Genomic DNA, 13,670 nt, shown 5'->3' on the forward strand with positions numbered 1-13,670 from the left:
GCAAAAGCTTCAAAAGTCTTTGTGATGTACCAGAAATGTATATCATCAAGATATAATCCTGGGGCAAGTTCACAGACCTGTGTCCTGGTGGAAGAACTTAATGAAGGACTGCCAAGAGAAGACCTCTAAAGGAATGTTATGATATTGCAAAGGACAAACCCTTGGTCTTCCAAGCAAGTCAGAGTGATGTGTTGAGTTGGGTACTGTGATGCAGCTTGCAATAGTTTGGCCCTGGGAGTTCAAGGGAATATTTGGCAGGAATTAAAGCTAGAGCCCTTAGGGTAAGGGAGCAGTGGAAACAATCTGTCTCCTCAGTGTGGAAATTTCTCGTTGGGATATGGGAAGCACAACAGAGGATAAATGGAAGTGTACTGTAATAGAGCTGCTCTTCTGAATTTAATAAAAATGTATGTGCAAAGCTTCAAATATGAATATTGCTTTAGAAAGCTATACTTCTGAGGGCTATAATATCCTGTTACCAAGTAAATCCTGCCAAATGGAAACTGAAAGTCAATGTAAAATGAAGTCAGAAAGCTAACATAAAATCCCAGATCTCTGCACTGGAATATCTGGAGTGCTGAATTTAGGAACCATTCCAAAACCATGGAAAATCACTCCAGAATTATGGATATGAGCAAACACAAATGTTTGCATTAACTTTTAAAATGCTCAATTTTTCAATAAGCTCATAAGTTTAAAAGGTATACTGGTAGCAAAATTCAAATAATAATGTCTTTGTGTTACACTTATACTTATGAATGAGCAGCCTGCTCTGCAGCATTTCTTTTTTCATGATCCCTTTTTCATGAAAGAGAACTACAGGGGCCCTGATGTCACACACTGTCCATACGGTAGTCAAGATGATGGTTATCTTACCATGGTTAAGAACACCTTCTTCCAGCAATACTTGCCACATGCCAACAGCCTGGGTTCGTAAATGGACACAAGGACTTTGCTGCATCATCCAGTCAACTAGTTCTGTCCCCACACAGCATTGCCTGAAGGACAAATAAACAGAAAGAAATTGAAAGGGAGATAGTCAAGAGCGAGACTGCACAGAGTGACTGCCAGGAACGCTGTATAAACTTAGGCAAATTGGTTTGCAGGTCTACAGTGTTCCTGAGGCTCCCTCATGCCAGGTGCTGGTCACCTTGCATCTCCTGACTGACCCAGAGGCAGACAACAGTAGGCCTCAAGTTCTGGAGAACACCCAAAGAAGGGGAAAAAACCCCAAAAAGCCACATGGTCACTTAGTAGTTCTTTGTCATAACACTCCCTGGCTCAGTAGAACAGTAAGAGTTTTCCCAGTTACGTATAAGAGAAAATTGTGCAGTTATTTGGACCAGCATTGGTGTTCATTTATCACACAGGCTCTTTCGTTCTTCTAGAACAATCAACAGTGTTATATTGTGATATATTCTCAGATCAACTCACAAGCTCCAAATACCTCTGCATATTAAATGCATTTTGGACTGAAATATGGAAAATCAATGCACTTATTTCAAAAGCAGATCAGCAACATATTGATTTACTATTTAGAAAAAGATACACCCAGAGATTTTAAACCAATTTTTACTTAAATATACTCTGAATAATGCATTAGGTATTTGATTTAAACATTGGACACTAAAACAAATTGATTGTTTCTTAAGCCAACAGTAGATAGATCCTGACATCTTGCAGTCAGATTTCTATTCTAGAAGTGCAATTATCATCCCACTTCTGCAAGACTGTGCTGCCACCAGCAGGAAGATAAGAAATCCTGGCAACACACTGAAAAAAAATTAAATAGAGCAGAAAATCTACATACGGAATGTTCTCCCCAGGTGAATTTTCAGAACTCCACACTGAGCAACACTGCTGTAGCAATCAGTACAGTAACATAATATATTAATGAGCTTTTCTATCATCTCTTACTGATAGATGAAGAGAACAGAATCTACATTTTAACTTGGCATTACACAGAATATTCCAGCTAACTATGCTATTAACTTCGGAAGAGTTTTTGTATGTGAATACTCTGTTCACAATCATGGACTCAATTTCCAGTCAAATTACTTCAGAAAGGATTTGCCAGGCCCATTAAAGGCTGCATAACATCCAGACTCAAATAGCATCACAAAATAATTTCAGACCTTTTGAGACCTGCAAGTATGGTAAGGCATAAATCACAAATCAAGAGGATGGCAGGCATAGAAATTCAGAGACCTCTCTACAATCAGCTCACACACCTGTAAGTCTTCAGATGGTATTTACGATCTCTTATCATGTGAGGGGCTCGGGACAGAATTGTATTCCGCAAAATCTTTCCAGCTCTGAGGATCTTTTCTGAAGGAACCTTGGTGATCATGAAGAAAAAAAAAAAGGATAAAGCCACACAGATTTTAAACTTTCTGGAATCTCTGTGCTGCCTTCTGCAAAACAAAACACAAGTTCTCTTTTCCCTGAATTAAAAGTCCTTGCACAGATGCTTACTTTTGCAGAGCGGTGTTGTATATATTTGGGATTTTAAGTCTCACATACTTAGCACATCTAGCAGAAAGCATCACTTCAGTTGATTCCTATCACACTGTTGGAAATAGTTATTTCCATTTTTCTAATGGCCTGGCTCTACAGCACATGTGTATCCTATTACCTGTGTAATGGTTTTAGTAGGACGATGTGGGATGTGAGGTTCAATAAGAGGTGTCTGAAAAATAAAATGAAATTAAATAGTTTTTTAAAGGTTGACCAGTAAAATAAAATAAAGGCTAAAGTAAAAAAAGAACAAAAAAGCTGTAATAACAGAGAATGACATGTACGTCCAAGCTCTGCCCAGGAGACACGAATAGAAAAAGCTCTCTGAAGACATCCTAAAGACAAAACTTACCTAAAGATGGTAATATGACAGGTGAAGATGAATAACAAATGCATGCTTAACTTTCTGAAGTACCAATGAACTGTGCAATGGCCAAATGTCACACCAGATCTGAGCCTATGCAGGCATAGGTAGCTCTTCCTCCTGCTCTCCACCTGCAGTGGGCGCAACAGCATTGCTCCACAAGCATCTGCTCTGCCATCCAGCCCCTGACCATCGAAACTCTCTCCTCCTTCAGCACCTTTTTCTATTCAGCTCTCTTCTTCCTCATAGCAGAGCACAAGAAACAGGAATGGAGATAAAGCTCTGCTTCCACTATCTGTGTTTTCTAAACTATCACCAGGCTGAGCTGGCAATCCTTTTACTGCTGCTCTCTGAAACGCAGAGACACGCAGGCCACTCGCAGAGACCCGGGTAAGGACTTTCACAAAGAGGCTGGTGAGGGAAAGAGAAAAGAACAAAGCAAGTGGCTTGGTTCTGCAAAGGGAAGAGGGAAAGGGAAGACTATCAGGGCTCTATAGGGGAGAAGCAGAGAAGGGGATGAGAGAAATGGGAAAATAGGCACATAACAAAAATATGAAAAGAAAGGGGAGACAGGAAGCACGTGGCACAACACAGAGGAAAAAGGAAAGCAGAGGGTTAAAGTACAGTAGAAATGGAGACAAAAGGAGAACAAAACCAAACTTCAGTAGCCACCTCAGAATGATGGGAAGACATTTTACTGGTAGTTAAGAGCATGGATCAAATTCACTTCTAGTGTGAAATGTCAGAAGACACGACACGAGGGCCGAATTTGACTGGTGCTCTGGGCTTGCCGACAGGGCAGATCATACCCAACACAGAGGTCTCCCACAAGGGCAACACTTTGCACTTTGGCCCATGGCAGCCACAGCTCTCTTACACCTGTACAGCAAAGGCAGGACAGCCCGGTCAGAAGTAAGGTGAAACATGTGCTATGCACTTCTGGGTTGCCGGGTATCAGTTTCTTTAAGCTGGGCATCTGTTCATCAGCTCCCACAGGATTTTAATGATGTGACAAAGTCCTTGTAGTAATCAAATAGTGCTGAGAGCTAAGAATACACTAAGAGACTACAGGGCAGCTGGGAAGGGGAAAATGAGGGAAGCACATGACAGAAATCAATAACCTTAACAGAGAGGCTGTACATGGAAAGCAATGCAAAACATTTTCTGTTTCTACTCATACCTTAAAGAAGTCTCTGAAAAGCCAAATCAATACAATTAAAATGGGATTCCTGATTTTTCTCATTAAAAAGTCCATGATTTTTCATAGACTCCTTTAAGTTAACACTTCTGTTTGACCAGAAGGACGGTAGCATATCCCCCAATATTTCTTGGTTTCTGGAACTGTGCGGATCCTATTTTAGACAGTCTACATTTGCAGTTAAAGCATGCAAAGAATAGCAAGAATCTTCTGAAAGATGCCTCTAATGCAAACAAAAACACTGAAAAACAATTTCAAACAGATACAATATACTCAATCTAGCTTTCAGATTTTAATTCTAGTTAGGAATATACTTACAGGAGAAAAATATATGAGATTTTTACAGCAACAGACTAGTGAAAACAAATGCATGTTTTTGTTCTTTGGAGTTTCAATTAAGCTTTGACAAAAATGAATAAAAGTAATAGGTGAAAAAATTGAATATGGATGAAGATTTGTCAATAAATCTCCCAACCTAATCAGAACAGAATAAAAGACAGCATTTAGAAGAAATCTGATTCAACTCAAAAGCACAGAAAAAACCCAAGGTGAAAGCTAAGACACAGCACAAGAATCTGCAGAAAGCAGCAGGAAGGCTTGTTCACCTGCATTTGATCCTGACCAATACAGAAGGATCAGCTGCAAAGACAGAACATAACTTTGGTGAAGGTGATCATGAAATGATCCAGAGTCAGAACTTGACAGAAGGAAGAAAGAACATCAAAGTACAAACAATGGACTAGGAAGAAAAGTTTCCAAAAAATACTAATAGCTAAATTCCTGGAGTGGGTCATGAGAGACCAAGTGTAAGGTAAAAGGAGTTAATGAGAGCTGGTAGTAACTTAAACAGTACCAATCACACATACAATATATACTAGCACAGAACTAACTAGGAGGTGTAGTAAAGATTCAGCTAAAGAAAGAGCTCTTCACTGACACACGAGAAGGAAATGTACAGAAAGGAGAAAGCAGGGGGTCTACAGTAGGAAAGTATAAAATATACATTGAATAACAAAGGACAGAATTAGAAAAGCAAGGGTTTAAAATGAGACAGAGCTGCCAAGAAATGTCAAGAGATAAAAAAAGTTTCACAAATACATCATAGTAAAACAAAGAAAACAAAAAGTGTTGAGCTACTGTTCAAAAGAGGGAAATCTATGGACAAACAGTTCAAGAAGGTCAGAAACAGGTGATTCATTTTTTATCAGTGCTCATTAGAAAGATCAGTGGCAGACAGATGGCTAATCTCCTAAGTAGTAGAGTGACAAGAATAAAATCTCAGCCTGGGGGAAAAAAAAGTTTAAGAAAACATTACATGAATTAGTTATTTTCAGACTGGCTGTGTTTGTAGAATTTCATGCAGGAAACTTGAAGAGCTTGAAGAAACTTAAAAGAGGGCTGCAACCATCATGGAACTGTCAGCAGCCACCTCTGACAACTCTTGGGACTAAGGAAGGCAGCAGAAGACAAAAATATGCGAAAAGGAGGAGCTGAAAAAATACAGACATGTCAGCTTAATGTGTCTTCCTAGAAAAAGTCCATTTGTAAGCACCTGGAAAAGAACAGGGAGATGAGTCACACGTGACATATATTAACCAAGAACAAATCATGCCACACTGATCTAATTTCTTTCCATGACTGGGTAGCAACACTGATAGATCAGAGAAGAAACAGTAGATTTTCAATCCTTTAGTAAGGCTTTGGCACTGTCTCATCAGATATTCTCCTCTGCAACAGGCAGATTAAATTCTTACAAAATAGGTGCAAAACCAGTTGGAAAAGTGTATTTTGAAAGCAATTATTATTAGTGAAGCAAAGTCAAACTGACAGTCATACCAGAGGTCTGTTCCAAGAAGCATTTTCAGGAATGTATCACATCTGATAATATTAAATATTAACATGGGATGAAGCAGAATGTACACTTATTGATTTTGCAGGAGACTTCAGAATGAGAGGGACTGAATGTACACTGCAGAATAAGTTTACAATTTGAAACAGTTGTAACATTGGCATTAAAAAAATGATGCTTTTATGTACCACAGTGCTGACTACCTTTCTGAAGCAGGCAGAATCAGCTATATAAAGACAGGATAGGGAACAAGTGTCTTAGTGCAGTTCTACAGAAAAATAAATAAGGTTTATAATATTTTAAATATTTAAATATTAAACACAACTGAATAATCAATGCCATACTTGTGTGAAAGCAGCAATGGGATGTAGCAATACATTAGATACATAATGCTGTTCTGCTTTAGGCAGCCTAGATAAGACCTAAACTAAAGCACTGTGTCTCATTTGCCCACTTTACTTCACAAGCATCTAAACCAGCTGGACAGATTTTAGCGGAAAGCATCAAGAATAATCAGAAAGCGCAACATAAATAATCAAAGTTGTTCAGCTAAGGAAATGACAAGTCTGAGTAGAAGTGTGATAAAAAACGTCTTCAGATTTAAAAGGCCTTTGAAAAGACCTGGTCCACTGTGTAGAGATCAGGAAATAATTTAAATTGCTGTGAAAAAAATTCAGTTTAGGCATCAGTGAAGCTTTTCTAGCAGCGTGAACAGTGAACACTGGCACACATTGCCAGGGAGGTCTGGTTCCTCCGTCTTCAGAGGCTTGGGAAGATACATAAGGAATCTGTCAGGAGTAACACTGTGGCTCGGGGGTGGACTGGACGCTTTCCTTAAGTAGCTTTCAGTCTCATTACATGGTACTGTGCAATTTTTGAGGACACCTTCACAAGTCTAAAATAAGTTCAAGCACAGGGTAGTGCTTAAAGAGGCGGTCAGTAACAGAGCTCACAGAGCAGTGAGCCCGGATGCCAGAGAGCAAGGCAGTCACTCCTACTGAGGAGCAACGCCATCACCAGCCAAAAGACTTGCCCAGCAAAGAGTTCCCCAAAGTTACAGCCTTTCAAAGCTGCTGCAGTGAACTCTGGCTGCACTGGAGATGAGCTTGAACACTACAAATGGAAACACAGGGCTTGGAACGAGTTTACTATAGAAACACAAGTCATGCTTCAAAGGCAGAGAAACACAACATCAATTAGTTAATAGGAGATACAGTGTTCCAGCAACAACTTCCTGTCAGAATAGATATGGATTCTGTAAGGCACAGTATCTGAGGGTAATTGTCACAGCTTGGCTGAAGACCAAGAGTGAGTGTTTTGTGAGTTTTTACAATCTTGGATCTCCCATTAAGGGATGCTTAGAAAGCACTTAGTAAAAAAATAACTAACTCTCCCTATAAAACAGCAGAGAGTAAGCAGAGTGCCACAAAACATCCTGGTACCTTTGAAGAATTATTGTGACTAAAGTACAATGTAAATGTAAAGTACATGTGTCAAGAGCTCCTTGATGATCACATTTTTCAGGACTTCCGAATAAGGGAAAAGTTATCATGCAAGGAGCTCAAATAAGCAAACCAATTAGAATAGTTTACAAATTATTACTCATCTCCTGGCCACAGAAGTGACCAGTGTACCTGCTCTTAGCTTTCCTTCAGTGTGAGATAAAGCAACACAGCAATACCATCTTGAGCTTTAGCTACTTCATGCCTTTTTCCAACTAGTGCACACTCAAACAGTTTACTATGACCTGCTGATCCTCCCTGTAGGGAAGGAGGTCATATGGGTCTGGACGATGGAGAAGGAAAAGCTGCAGGTGTTGGTAGAGAAAAGCAGAAAAATATTATGAGAAACTGTGATAAAAAGGCTTTCGGCATCAACACTGACAAACTCCCCATCTGTACATTTATGGATTCACATCTGGGCCATTCAAACAAACTCTTCACGAAGCCAATCACAAAACTCCCTATTTAAATTGGGGTGAAGCAGAGAAAGTAATAATTTTAGCCTCCATTCCTTTCAAGATTCAAATATTTATGCATGAGAGCAATACTATAGACTTAAATAGGACTATTCATGTGTATAATTTTATGCACACACCTAATCTCTGGAGAAATAGGCCTTGGATTTCTAACTACAGGGCAAGGCCTGCCTTTATTTTTCTTACATCACTGAGCAAGCCATGTGCAAACAAATAAATTAAATAATGAGTACAATAATAAGAGACCTAACACGAGCTCTGTATTTGTCAAGTTATTTGAATCTGCTAAATAAAATCCAAGAACATCTCTTTTAGATTTTTCTCTTCCTCTTGTTAAATAGCAAAGGGATGTTTCTGAGCCTTTACATATGAATTAATGCTTTAGATCTACAGCAGTTTGGATCTACAAAATGAAAAGATTGAAGGACCTAATTTACTACTCTGAAATACTAACGTAGGAAATATGTATTGCATAGAACTAAGATGAAATAAAACAAAAGCCAATGAATCATGTTTTTCCCATGACCTCAGTGTAGCTCATCTCTGAACAGAGAACAAGTTTTAGTATTGATTGGAATTAACCACCGCATGTGGGGTTATCAGGGTGATCAGATAAACCTGTGCACTAGTGTTGATTCCTTTATTTTCATTTGGGACATTGAAAAGAATTGCAAGTGACATCTGTTTTCCTGCTGGCTGGCAGGGGATCCAGAAGAAACAAAGGACAAAAGCCACACAAGTCAAAAGGTGACAGCAGCAACAGTCACATTACTGAGAGGTCTGTTTGTTTTACATCCTCACTATTTACTGCTCTTGGTGATTTAGGGTCCAAATCCTCCTGAAATCAGTGGGAAGCCCCTAAGTGACTCAATGAGTTTTGAGTCAGGCCCATGCCATTTGAGTCTCTTAGGTGTATCTCAGAAAGCAGAGCATCTTTAGCTTTTAGTGGTTCCAAATGATTCCTGATGACTGATATTCTGACTGACATGTTTGAATATCCTTGTATACATCTCCCAATAGGCTTCCAGTGCCCTCTCTGGTTCACAGGGGAGGAAATAAAATATACCATATAACCATTCCCACAATTTTGGCAAAAATATAGCCAGTCAGTAAGATACAGCTGATAGTTAGCCAAAGTCCCCACAGCCCTCCCGTGCAACACCTTCCCTTCTACTCCTACCATTCTTTCTCCATTTTTTTGTAATGTCACCTATCTGAGCTACTTCAGAACAAATACATGGATAAGAACTCCAAAGATGCGGAGCCTTTGTAGAGATGGCTCTTTTTCCAGTACAAGCCAGTATTTCAGCACTACAGAATAACCATATAGCAGGGATAAAGCTGAGTACACAGTATCACGGCTGGAGTGCAGGTATAGTTGGAGTGCATTTTCAGGTGGAAAGCAGTCTTGGATAGAGTATCCTAAAGTTAACTCCACTGGTTGTATTTCCAGCTGCAGTGAAAAAGTATCTATGCAGATTGCACCAACCTCTGCTAGGATATTACAGGTAAAACATACTTATTGAATGTAGCTTGCTGAAAAACAACAGAGAAGCAGCTGACCAAAGATCCTGTCACAAAAAGGTCCTTTGAAACACATTTTTGTCAAAATTTGAAGGAAAATGTAACCAATATTGCAGGAATTTTTGTGCTCTGTTATTGTATACTGGATCTCTGGAGTAGCCCTGTGTAGAACACGCTGATACACCGACCACTGCTTGTCATCAGAAAACAACCTATGTTATGACCTCTATGCAACACCCCAGGGTGCACAGTCCATAAGAAACCTTGGCACACACTCCCTGTCACGGGGACTTTTGATGGTTGGAACTCATTACCAGGACTGAGCTCTGTCCAACTCAGACCACAGTCATATCTACAGGGAGACCTCACCACACTCCTTCAGAGGACAACAAAAGTGGACATGGAAACGCAGCCATCACTACTCACATGGTGTAAACAATTCATTCTCATCTTCACTCTCTCTCACAAATGTATGTAGCAGCTGGCAGGACCAGCCTGGTGCTCCCTAGCACTCTCCACAAGACAGCACTGGTAGCCAAAGAGCAAATGCCTCCTCACATCTCCTAACTGGAAAAGTCCCAAGAATGCCAGGTCTGTAAGTGACTTAGCAACACTTTGCAATTAACAAAGGACAAATTACTCAAAAAGATCACTTGTTTTAAAAGGATCTGTAGCCAGGCTACATAGTCTAAAATTGTACTACCGAAGCATCTTCAAGCCACCTATGCTCACAGAAGGCAACCACTGTAGTTCCTTGAGAAACATCCGTAAATGGCAAAAATGGGGAAAAGGCCAAGGTATGAACACAGGAACACACAGTCACAGGATGTTTGCAAAATTAGGGAAGTAATCACATTTTAAAAATCTCCTGAGTTTCATAAAGCTACAGCACCTGTAATCTAAATACCCATATATCTAACTAACTACAAACTAACTAAACCAAGTAAAATAGCCTAGTAGAAATTGTCAGGACCAGTGGTTAAGACAGCTCAGTTTTATTCTGTTTTTCTGACTGCGTGACCTTACACAAATCACGTAATCACAGTGTGTTTCATTTTCCCCTTTTCTGAGAGAAGGATATTAATAATTTCTACCTTTGTAAAATGCTTTGAATACTGTCAGAAAATGGGCTACTATCAAAATACTCAGAATAATCATGACTGTTTTAAATTCTATATTCTTTAAATGTAATACAATGTGAAGACTATGCTGTATTTTAAAATACATTCTAAAATTGCTTTTCTTTAGTAATCTACATGTTTTAATAGCATAAACAGGAAAATGTGTCCCTTTAAATTCTCAAATATTCAGTGTAGCAAAATTATTTTAGAAAGTTAAATTGAAATTGCATTATTAACACTTCCACAATGTTTCCTTGACAAACTATAAATGTCTGTCCGTTAAACACAAAATGATTCAGCCATTACCAAAAATGATACTTCACTGTGAATGTCAAAGGCAAAAGGAATATTGAAACAGACTATGACCAGTGCACAAAAAAACCTCAGAACATGGCTAATGATGTCTTATTTTCCTGTCATTTTTCTACTTCCCTGCTACAATGAAACAGCTGCTATAACTACAATGCATGCATTGAATAAAATGTCAGAAAATGCTAACTCTGCTGTGAGCATTCCCGATATTCTGATAGAGGTGTGACTACAGTTACCATTAAGAATCTCAAACCAGCGTTGTCATGGGTTTCTCTGCTGTGGCATTTTTTTACCCTACAAAAGAATAAATCACTTCTTTTCATTGTCTCTCATGCAAGTTACTGGTTTCTTAGTATTCATGCCTTTAACAGTATGTTCACCCGAAATTACTTACTTCTTGAGAAACAAACTATAATGATGAAGATTTAAAAAGTACAATAAATATTAGACAGTAAGGTTACCAGTTTTTAAGACCTGTCTCTCACTCATGTTATAGATACACAAGCAAAATGAAAGGAAGTTAAAGACTAATGAGGTTCTGATGGATTCACTTATTTCCAGATACCTCTATAACTTTGGTCAGCATCTCCCACCTCCAAGACTCCCAGAAGGTACTCCCTCGAGATGAACAGGATCGGATGGGCTCTCCTAGGCTTCAATTACATCCAGGTGCTGGAACTGTCCTTTGAAGACTAGGCAGTGAAATTTTATACTAAGTGTTTTCACGTCAAACACATAGGTACCAAAACCTGGATGGAGCGTGAATTATGGTGTGAAATTGTGAACCTATTAAAATTAGTGGTAAAACTCTTGGCTTCAGTGTAGGCAAAACACCACCCAAGTGAGGCAAGAGAACCAGTGCCTCCTGGGTGACAGCAGCTTATGTACTGTGTGACCCCTGTTAGTCATTCCACCCTTGAGTGGTTCAATCTCTCCATCAGTAAAATGGGGACAAGAGTATCTACTCACATCTTCAACAAGCGACGAGAATAAGCAACTGAAAACACTGCTGAGTGCTGCAACTGAAATCCTGGAAGTCTAGTGTCTACAAATTCACTCTGGGAATTTTATAATGATTTTAACACAGAAACAGAAAGTCATCAAAGTGAGACAGGGCTAGAGGGCGTTTAAGGCTACCTCCTGAATACCCGGGGGAGGTCACCAACAATGTAAAGCCTCTGTCAAGAGGGCTAGAGAATTTAATTTAAATCCATTTTGTGCCTCTTCTGGTGATTCCACATTCCTTATTCTCCAAGTTCAGGAAGTGCATTGTGTGAAAGTACATCAAATGAAAAAAACATTGAAGGAGTGCAGCACATCAGCCTCAGATTCAGCTTCCCTATCTACTCATTCTTCTTCCTGTCATCCTTTCCAGAAATAAATTTTTGTTAAAAACGAAATTGAGAAAGAATAATCCAACAATATCCAGTGTGATATGTTCTGGTGTTCTACTTCACAGAAGGAGATTTTTAATGATCTATATCGATGTTTTCCATCCACATTGAATATATTTCCCAAAAAACGTAAATGGTTGTTTCTGTAGTACATGAAAGTAAACAGAGGAAGGAAATCCCAAACTGATGGCTAGACCAGAAACATTTCACAAAAAGCACAAACATTCTTCTTTCAGCCGAAGTATTTCTCTACTTAACAGTTTTAAGTCTTCTGTCATAAACATAAAAAAAAAATTCAAGCACTTCTGTTTAATTTACGTATTTGTGTGTCAATGGAAAAGACAAGCATTCTGCTCTTGACAAATATCCACAAAACAACCTTCTTATCTTCCTTAAAACTTCTATTTCCCATGATGTCTACAAAAAGCTTTTCAAAGTGGAGGGTGTTGCTGTGCTGAACCACGCTACCTATCCTGTCTCATCCAAGTCTCTCAGGCTGTGTAGGGTAAGAGCTTTTCTTTTTCTTTTATATTGAAATCCAAACGTGGTCTCACACTTTTAACTAGTGTGAAATGGAACTCATAACTGTGTTAGTTAATCAGTTAATTCAGCATTCTTTAGATACAGTGTCAGTAATTGTACTGATTAAAAACATACAGAGGCATTTGGAATCAAATTATTGATATGAACAAGAAAGATCAATATGCCCTTTTCTTCACATTAATTCCACAATGCAATGGGAATAATCTGTCAATAAGATACAAATATTGAGTTAATGGGCATTTGTTTGAACACTAGATATTATCCAATAAAATAACAAAAGAATAATACTTTTCATTCCTGTCAACTCAAATAAAATATGATTTAAATTGAAAAATAATAAATATTTCATATTTGTAAATTTGCTTTTTCTCTCCCAACTTCCTACAGAGCTTGCAGCTCCCTAACTTGCTACTATTTAAACCAGGCCTGTTCACATTTATTCTTATTGTTCTGAATTTAGCTCATTTTCCCCGAAGACTAATGAGGGACAGCCATTTCTAAACACACTCTGAGATGCTTCTGTTGCTAAATGAATCTTTATTACAACTTGAGAAAAAAAGTGTCTCCACAAATGCACACAGAACAGTACAATAATTAACCCAAGACTGATAGGGAGAGGTGAAATTACTCTACCTGACATTTTCCCTAGCTAACCACATCTCTTTACATCCCAATTCACCATAGTATGTTTCTGAAAGAGATGACCTCTTTTTACCTCTCTCAGTATGTAGCCCAAGCTGTGTAAATTCTGTGATGTCTGGCTTTTAGGGATATCACAGAACCAGCCCTGTCCCTGTGAAATGGAAAAGCACCTATTGTATGTATTTTGTAATTTATACCCTTTCTCCTATTTCTCTTTAATGTTGGCAT

The 13,670-nt window shown here is 38.7% G+C and overlaps 1 protein-coding gene across 5 annotated transcripts in view; it reads right to left on the minus strand.

The window, feature by feature from the left end:
- The window catches only part of RAPGEF4 (Rap guanine nucleotide exchange factor 4), a 150,680-nt gene that overhangs the window by 54,125 nt on the left and 82,885 nt on the right, over window positions 1–13,670 (minus strand). For 4 of the 5 annotated variants that reach the window (XM_050340183.1, XM_050340182.1, XM_050340185.1 and 1 more), the window contains 3 exons: window positions 2,636–2,689; window positions 2,232–2,338; window positions 877–998 (listed from right to left, as the gene is read on the minus strand). In XM_050340183.1, coding sequence (XP_050196140.1) covers window positions 877–998; window positions 2,232–2,338; window positions 2,636–2,689 — 283 coding nt within the window. The remainder of the gene's footprint in view (window positions 1–876; window positions 999–2,231; window positions 2,339–2,635; window positions 2,690–13,670) is intronic. The other variant, XM_050340184.1, reaches the window with a different exon arrangement.

This window comes from Myiozetetes cayanensis, unplaced genomic scaffold, assembly GCF_022539395.1.
Source record: "Myiozetetes cayanensis isolate MyiCay16 unplaced genomic scaffold, myiCay2020 scf9, whole genome shotgun sequence".
NCBI classification, from domain to species: Eukaryota; Metazoa; Chordata; class Aves; order Passeriformes; family Tyrannidae; genus Myiozetetes; species Myiozetetes cayanensis.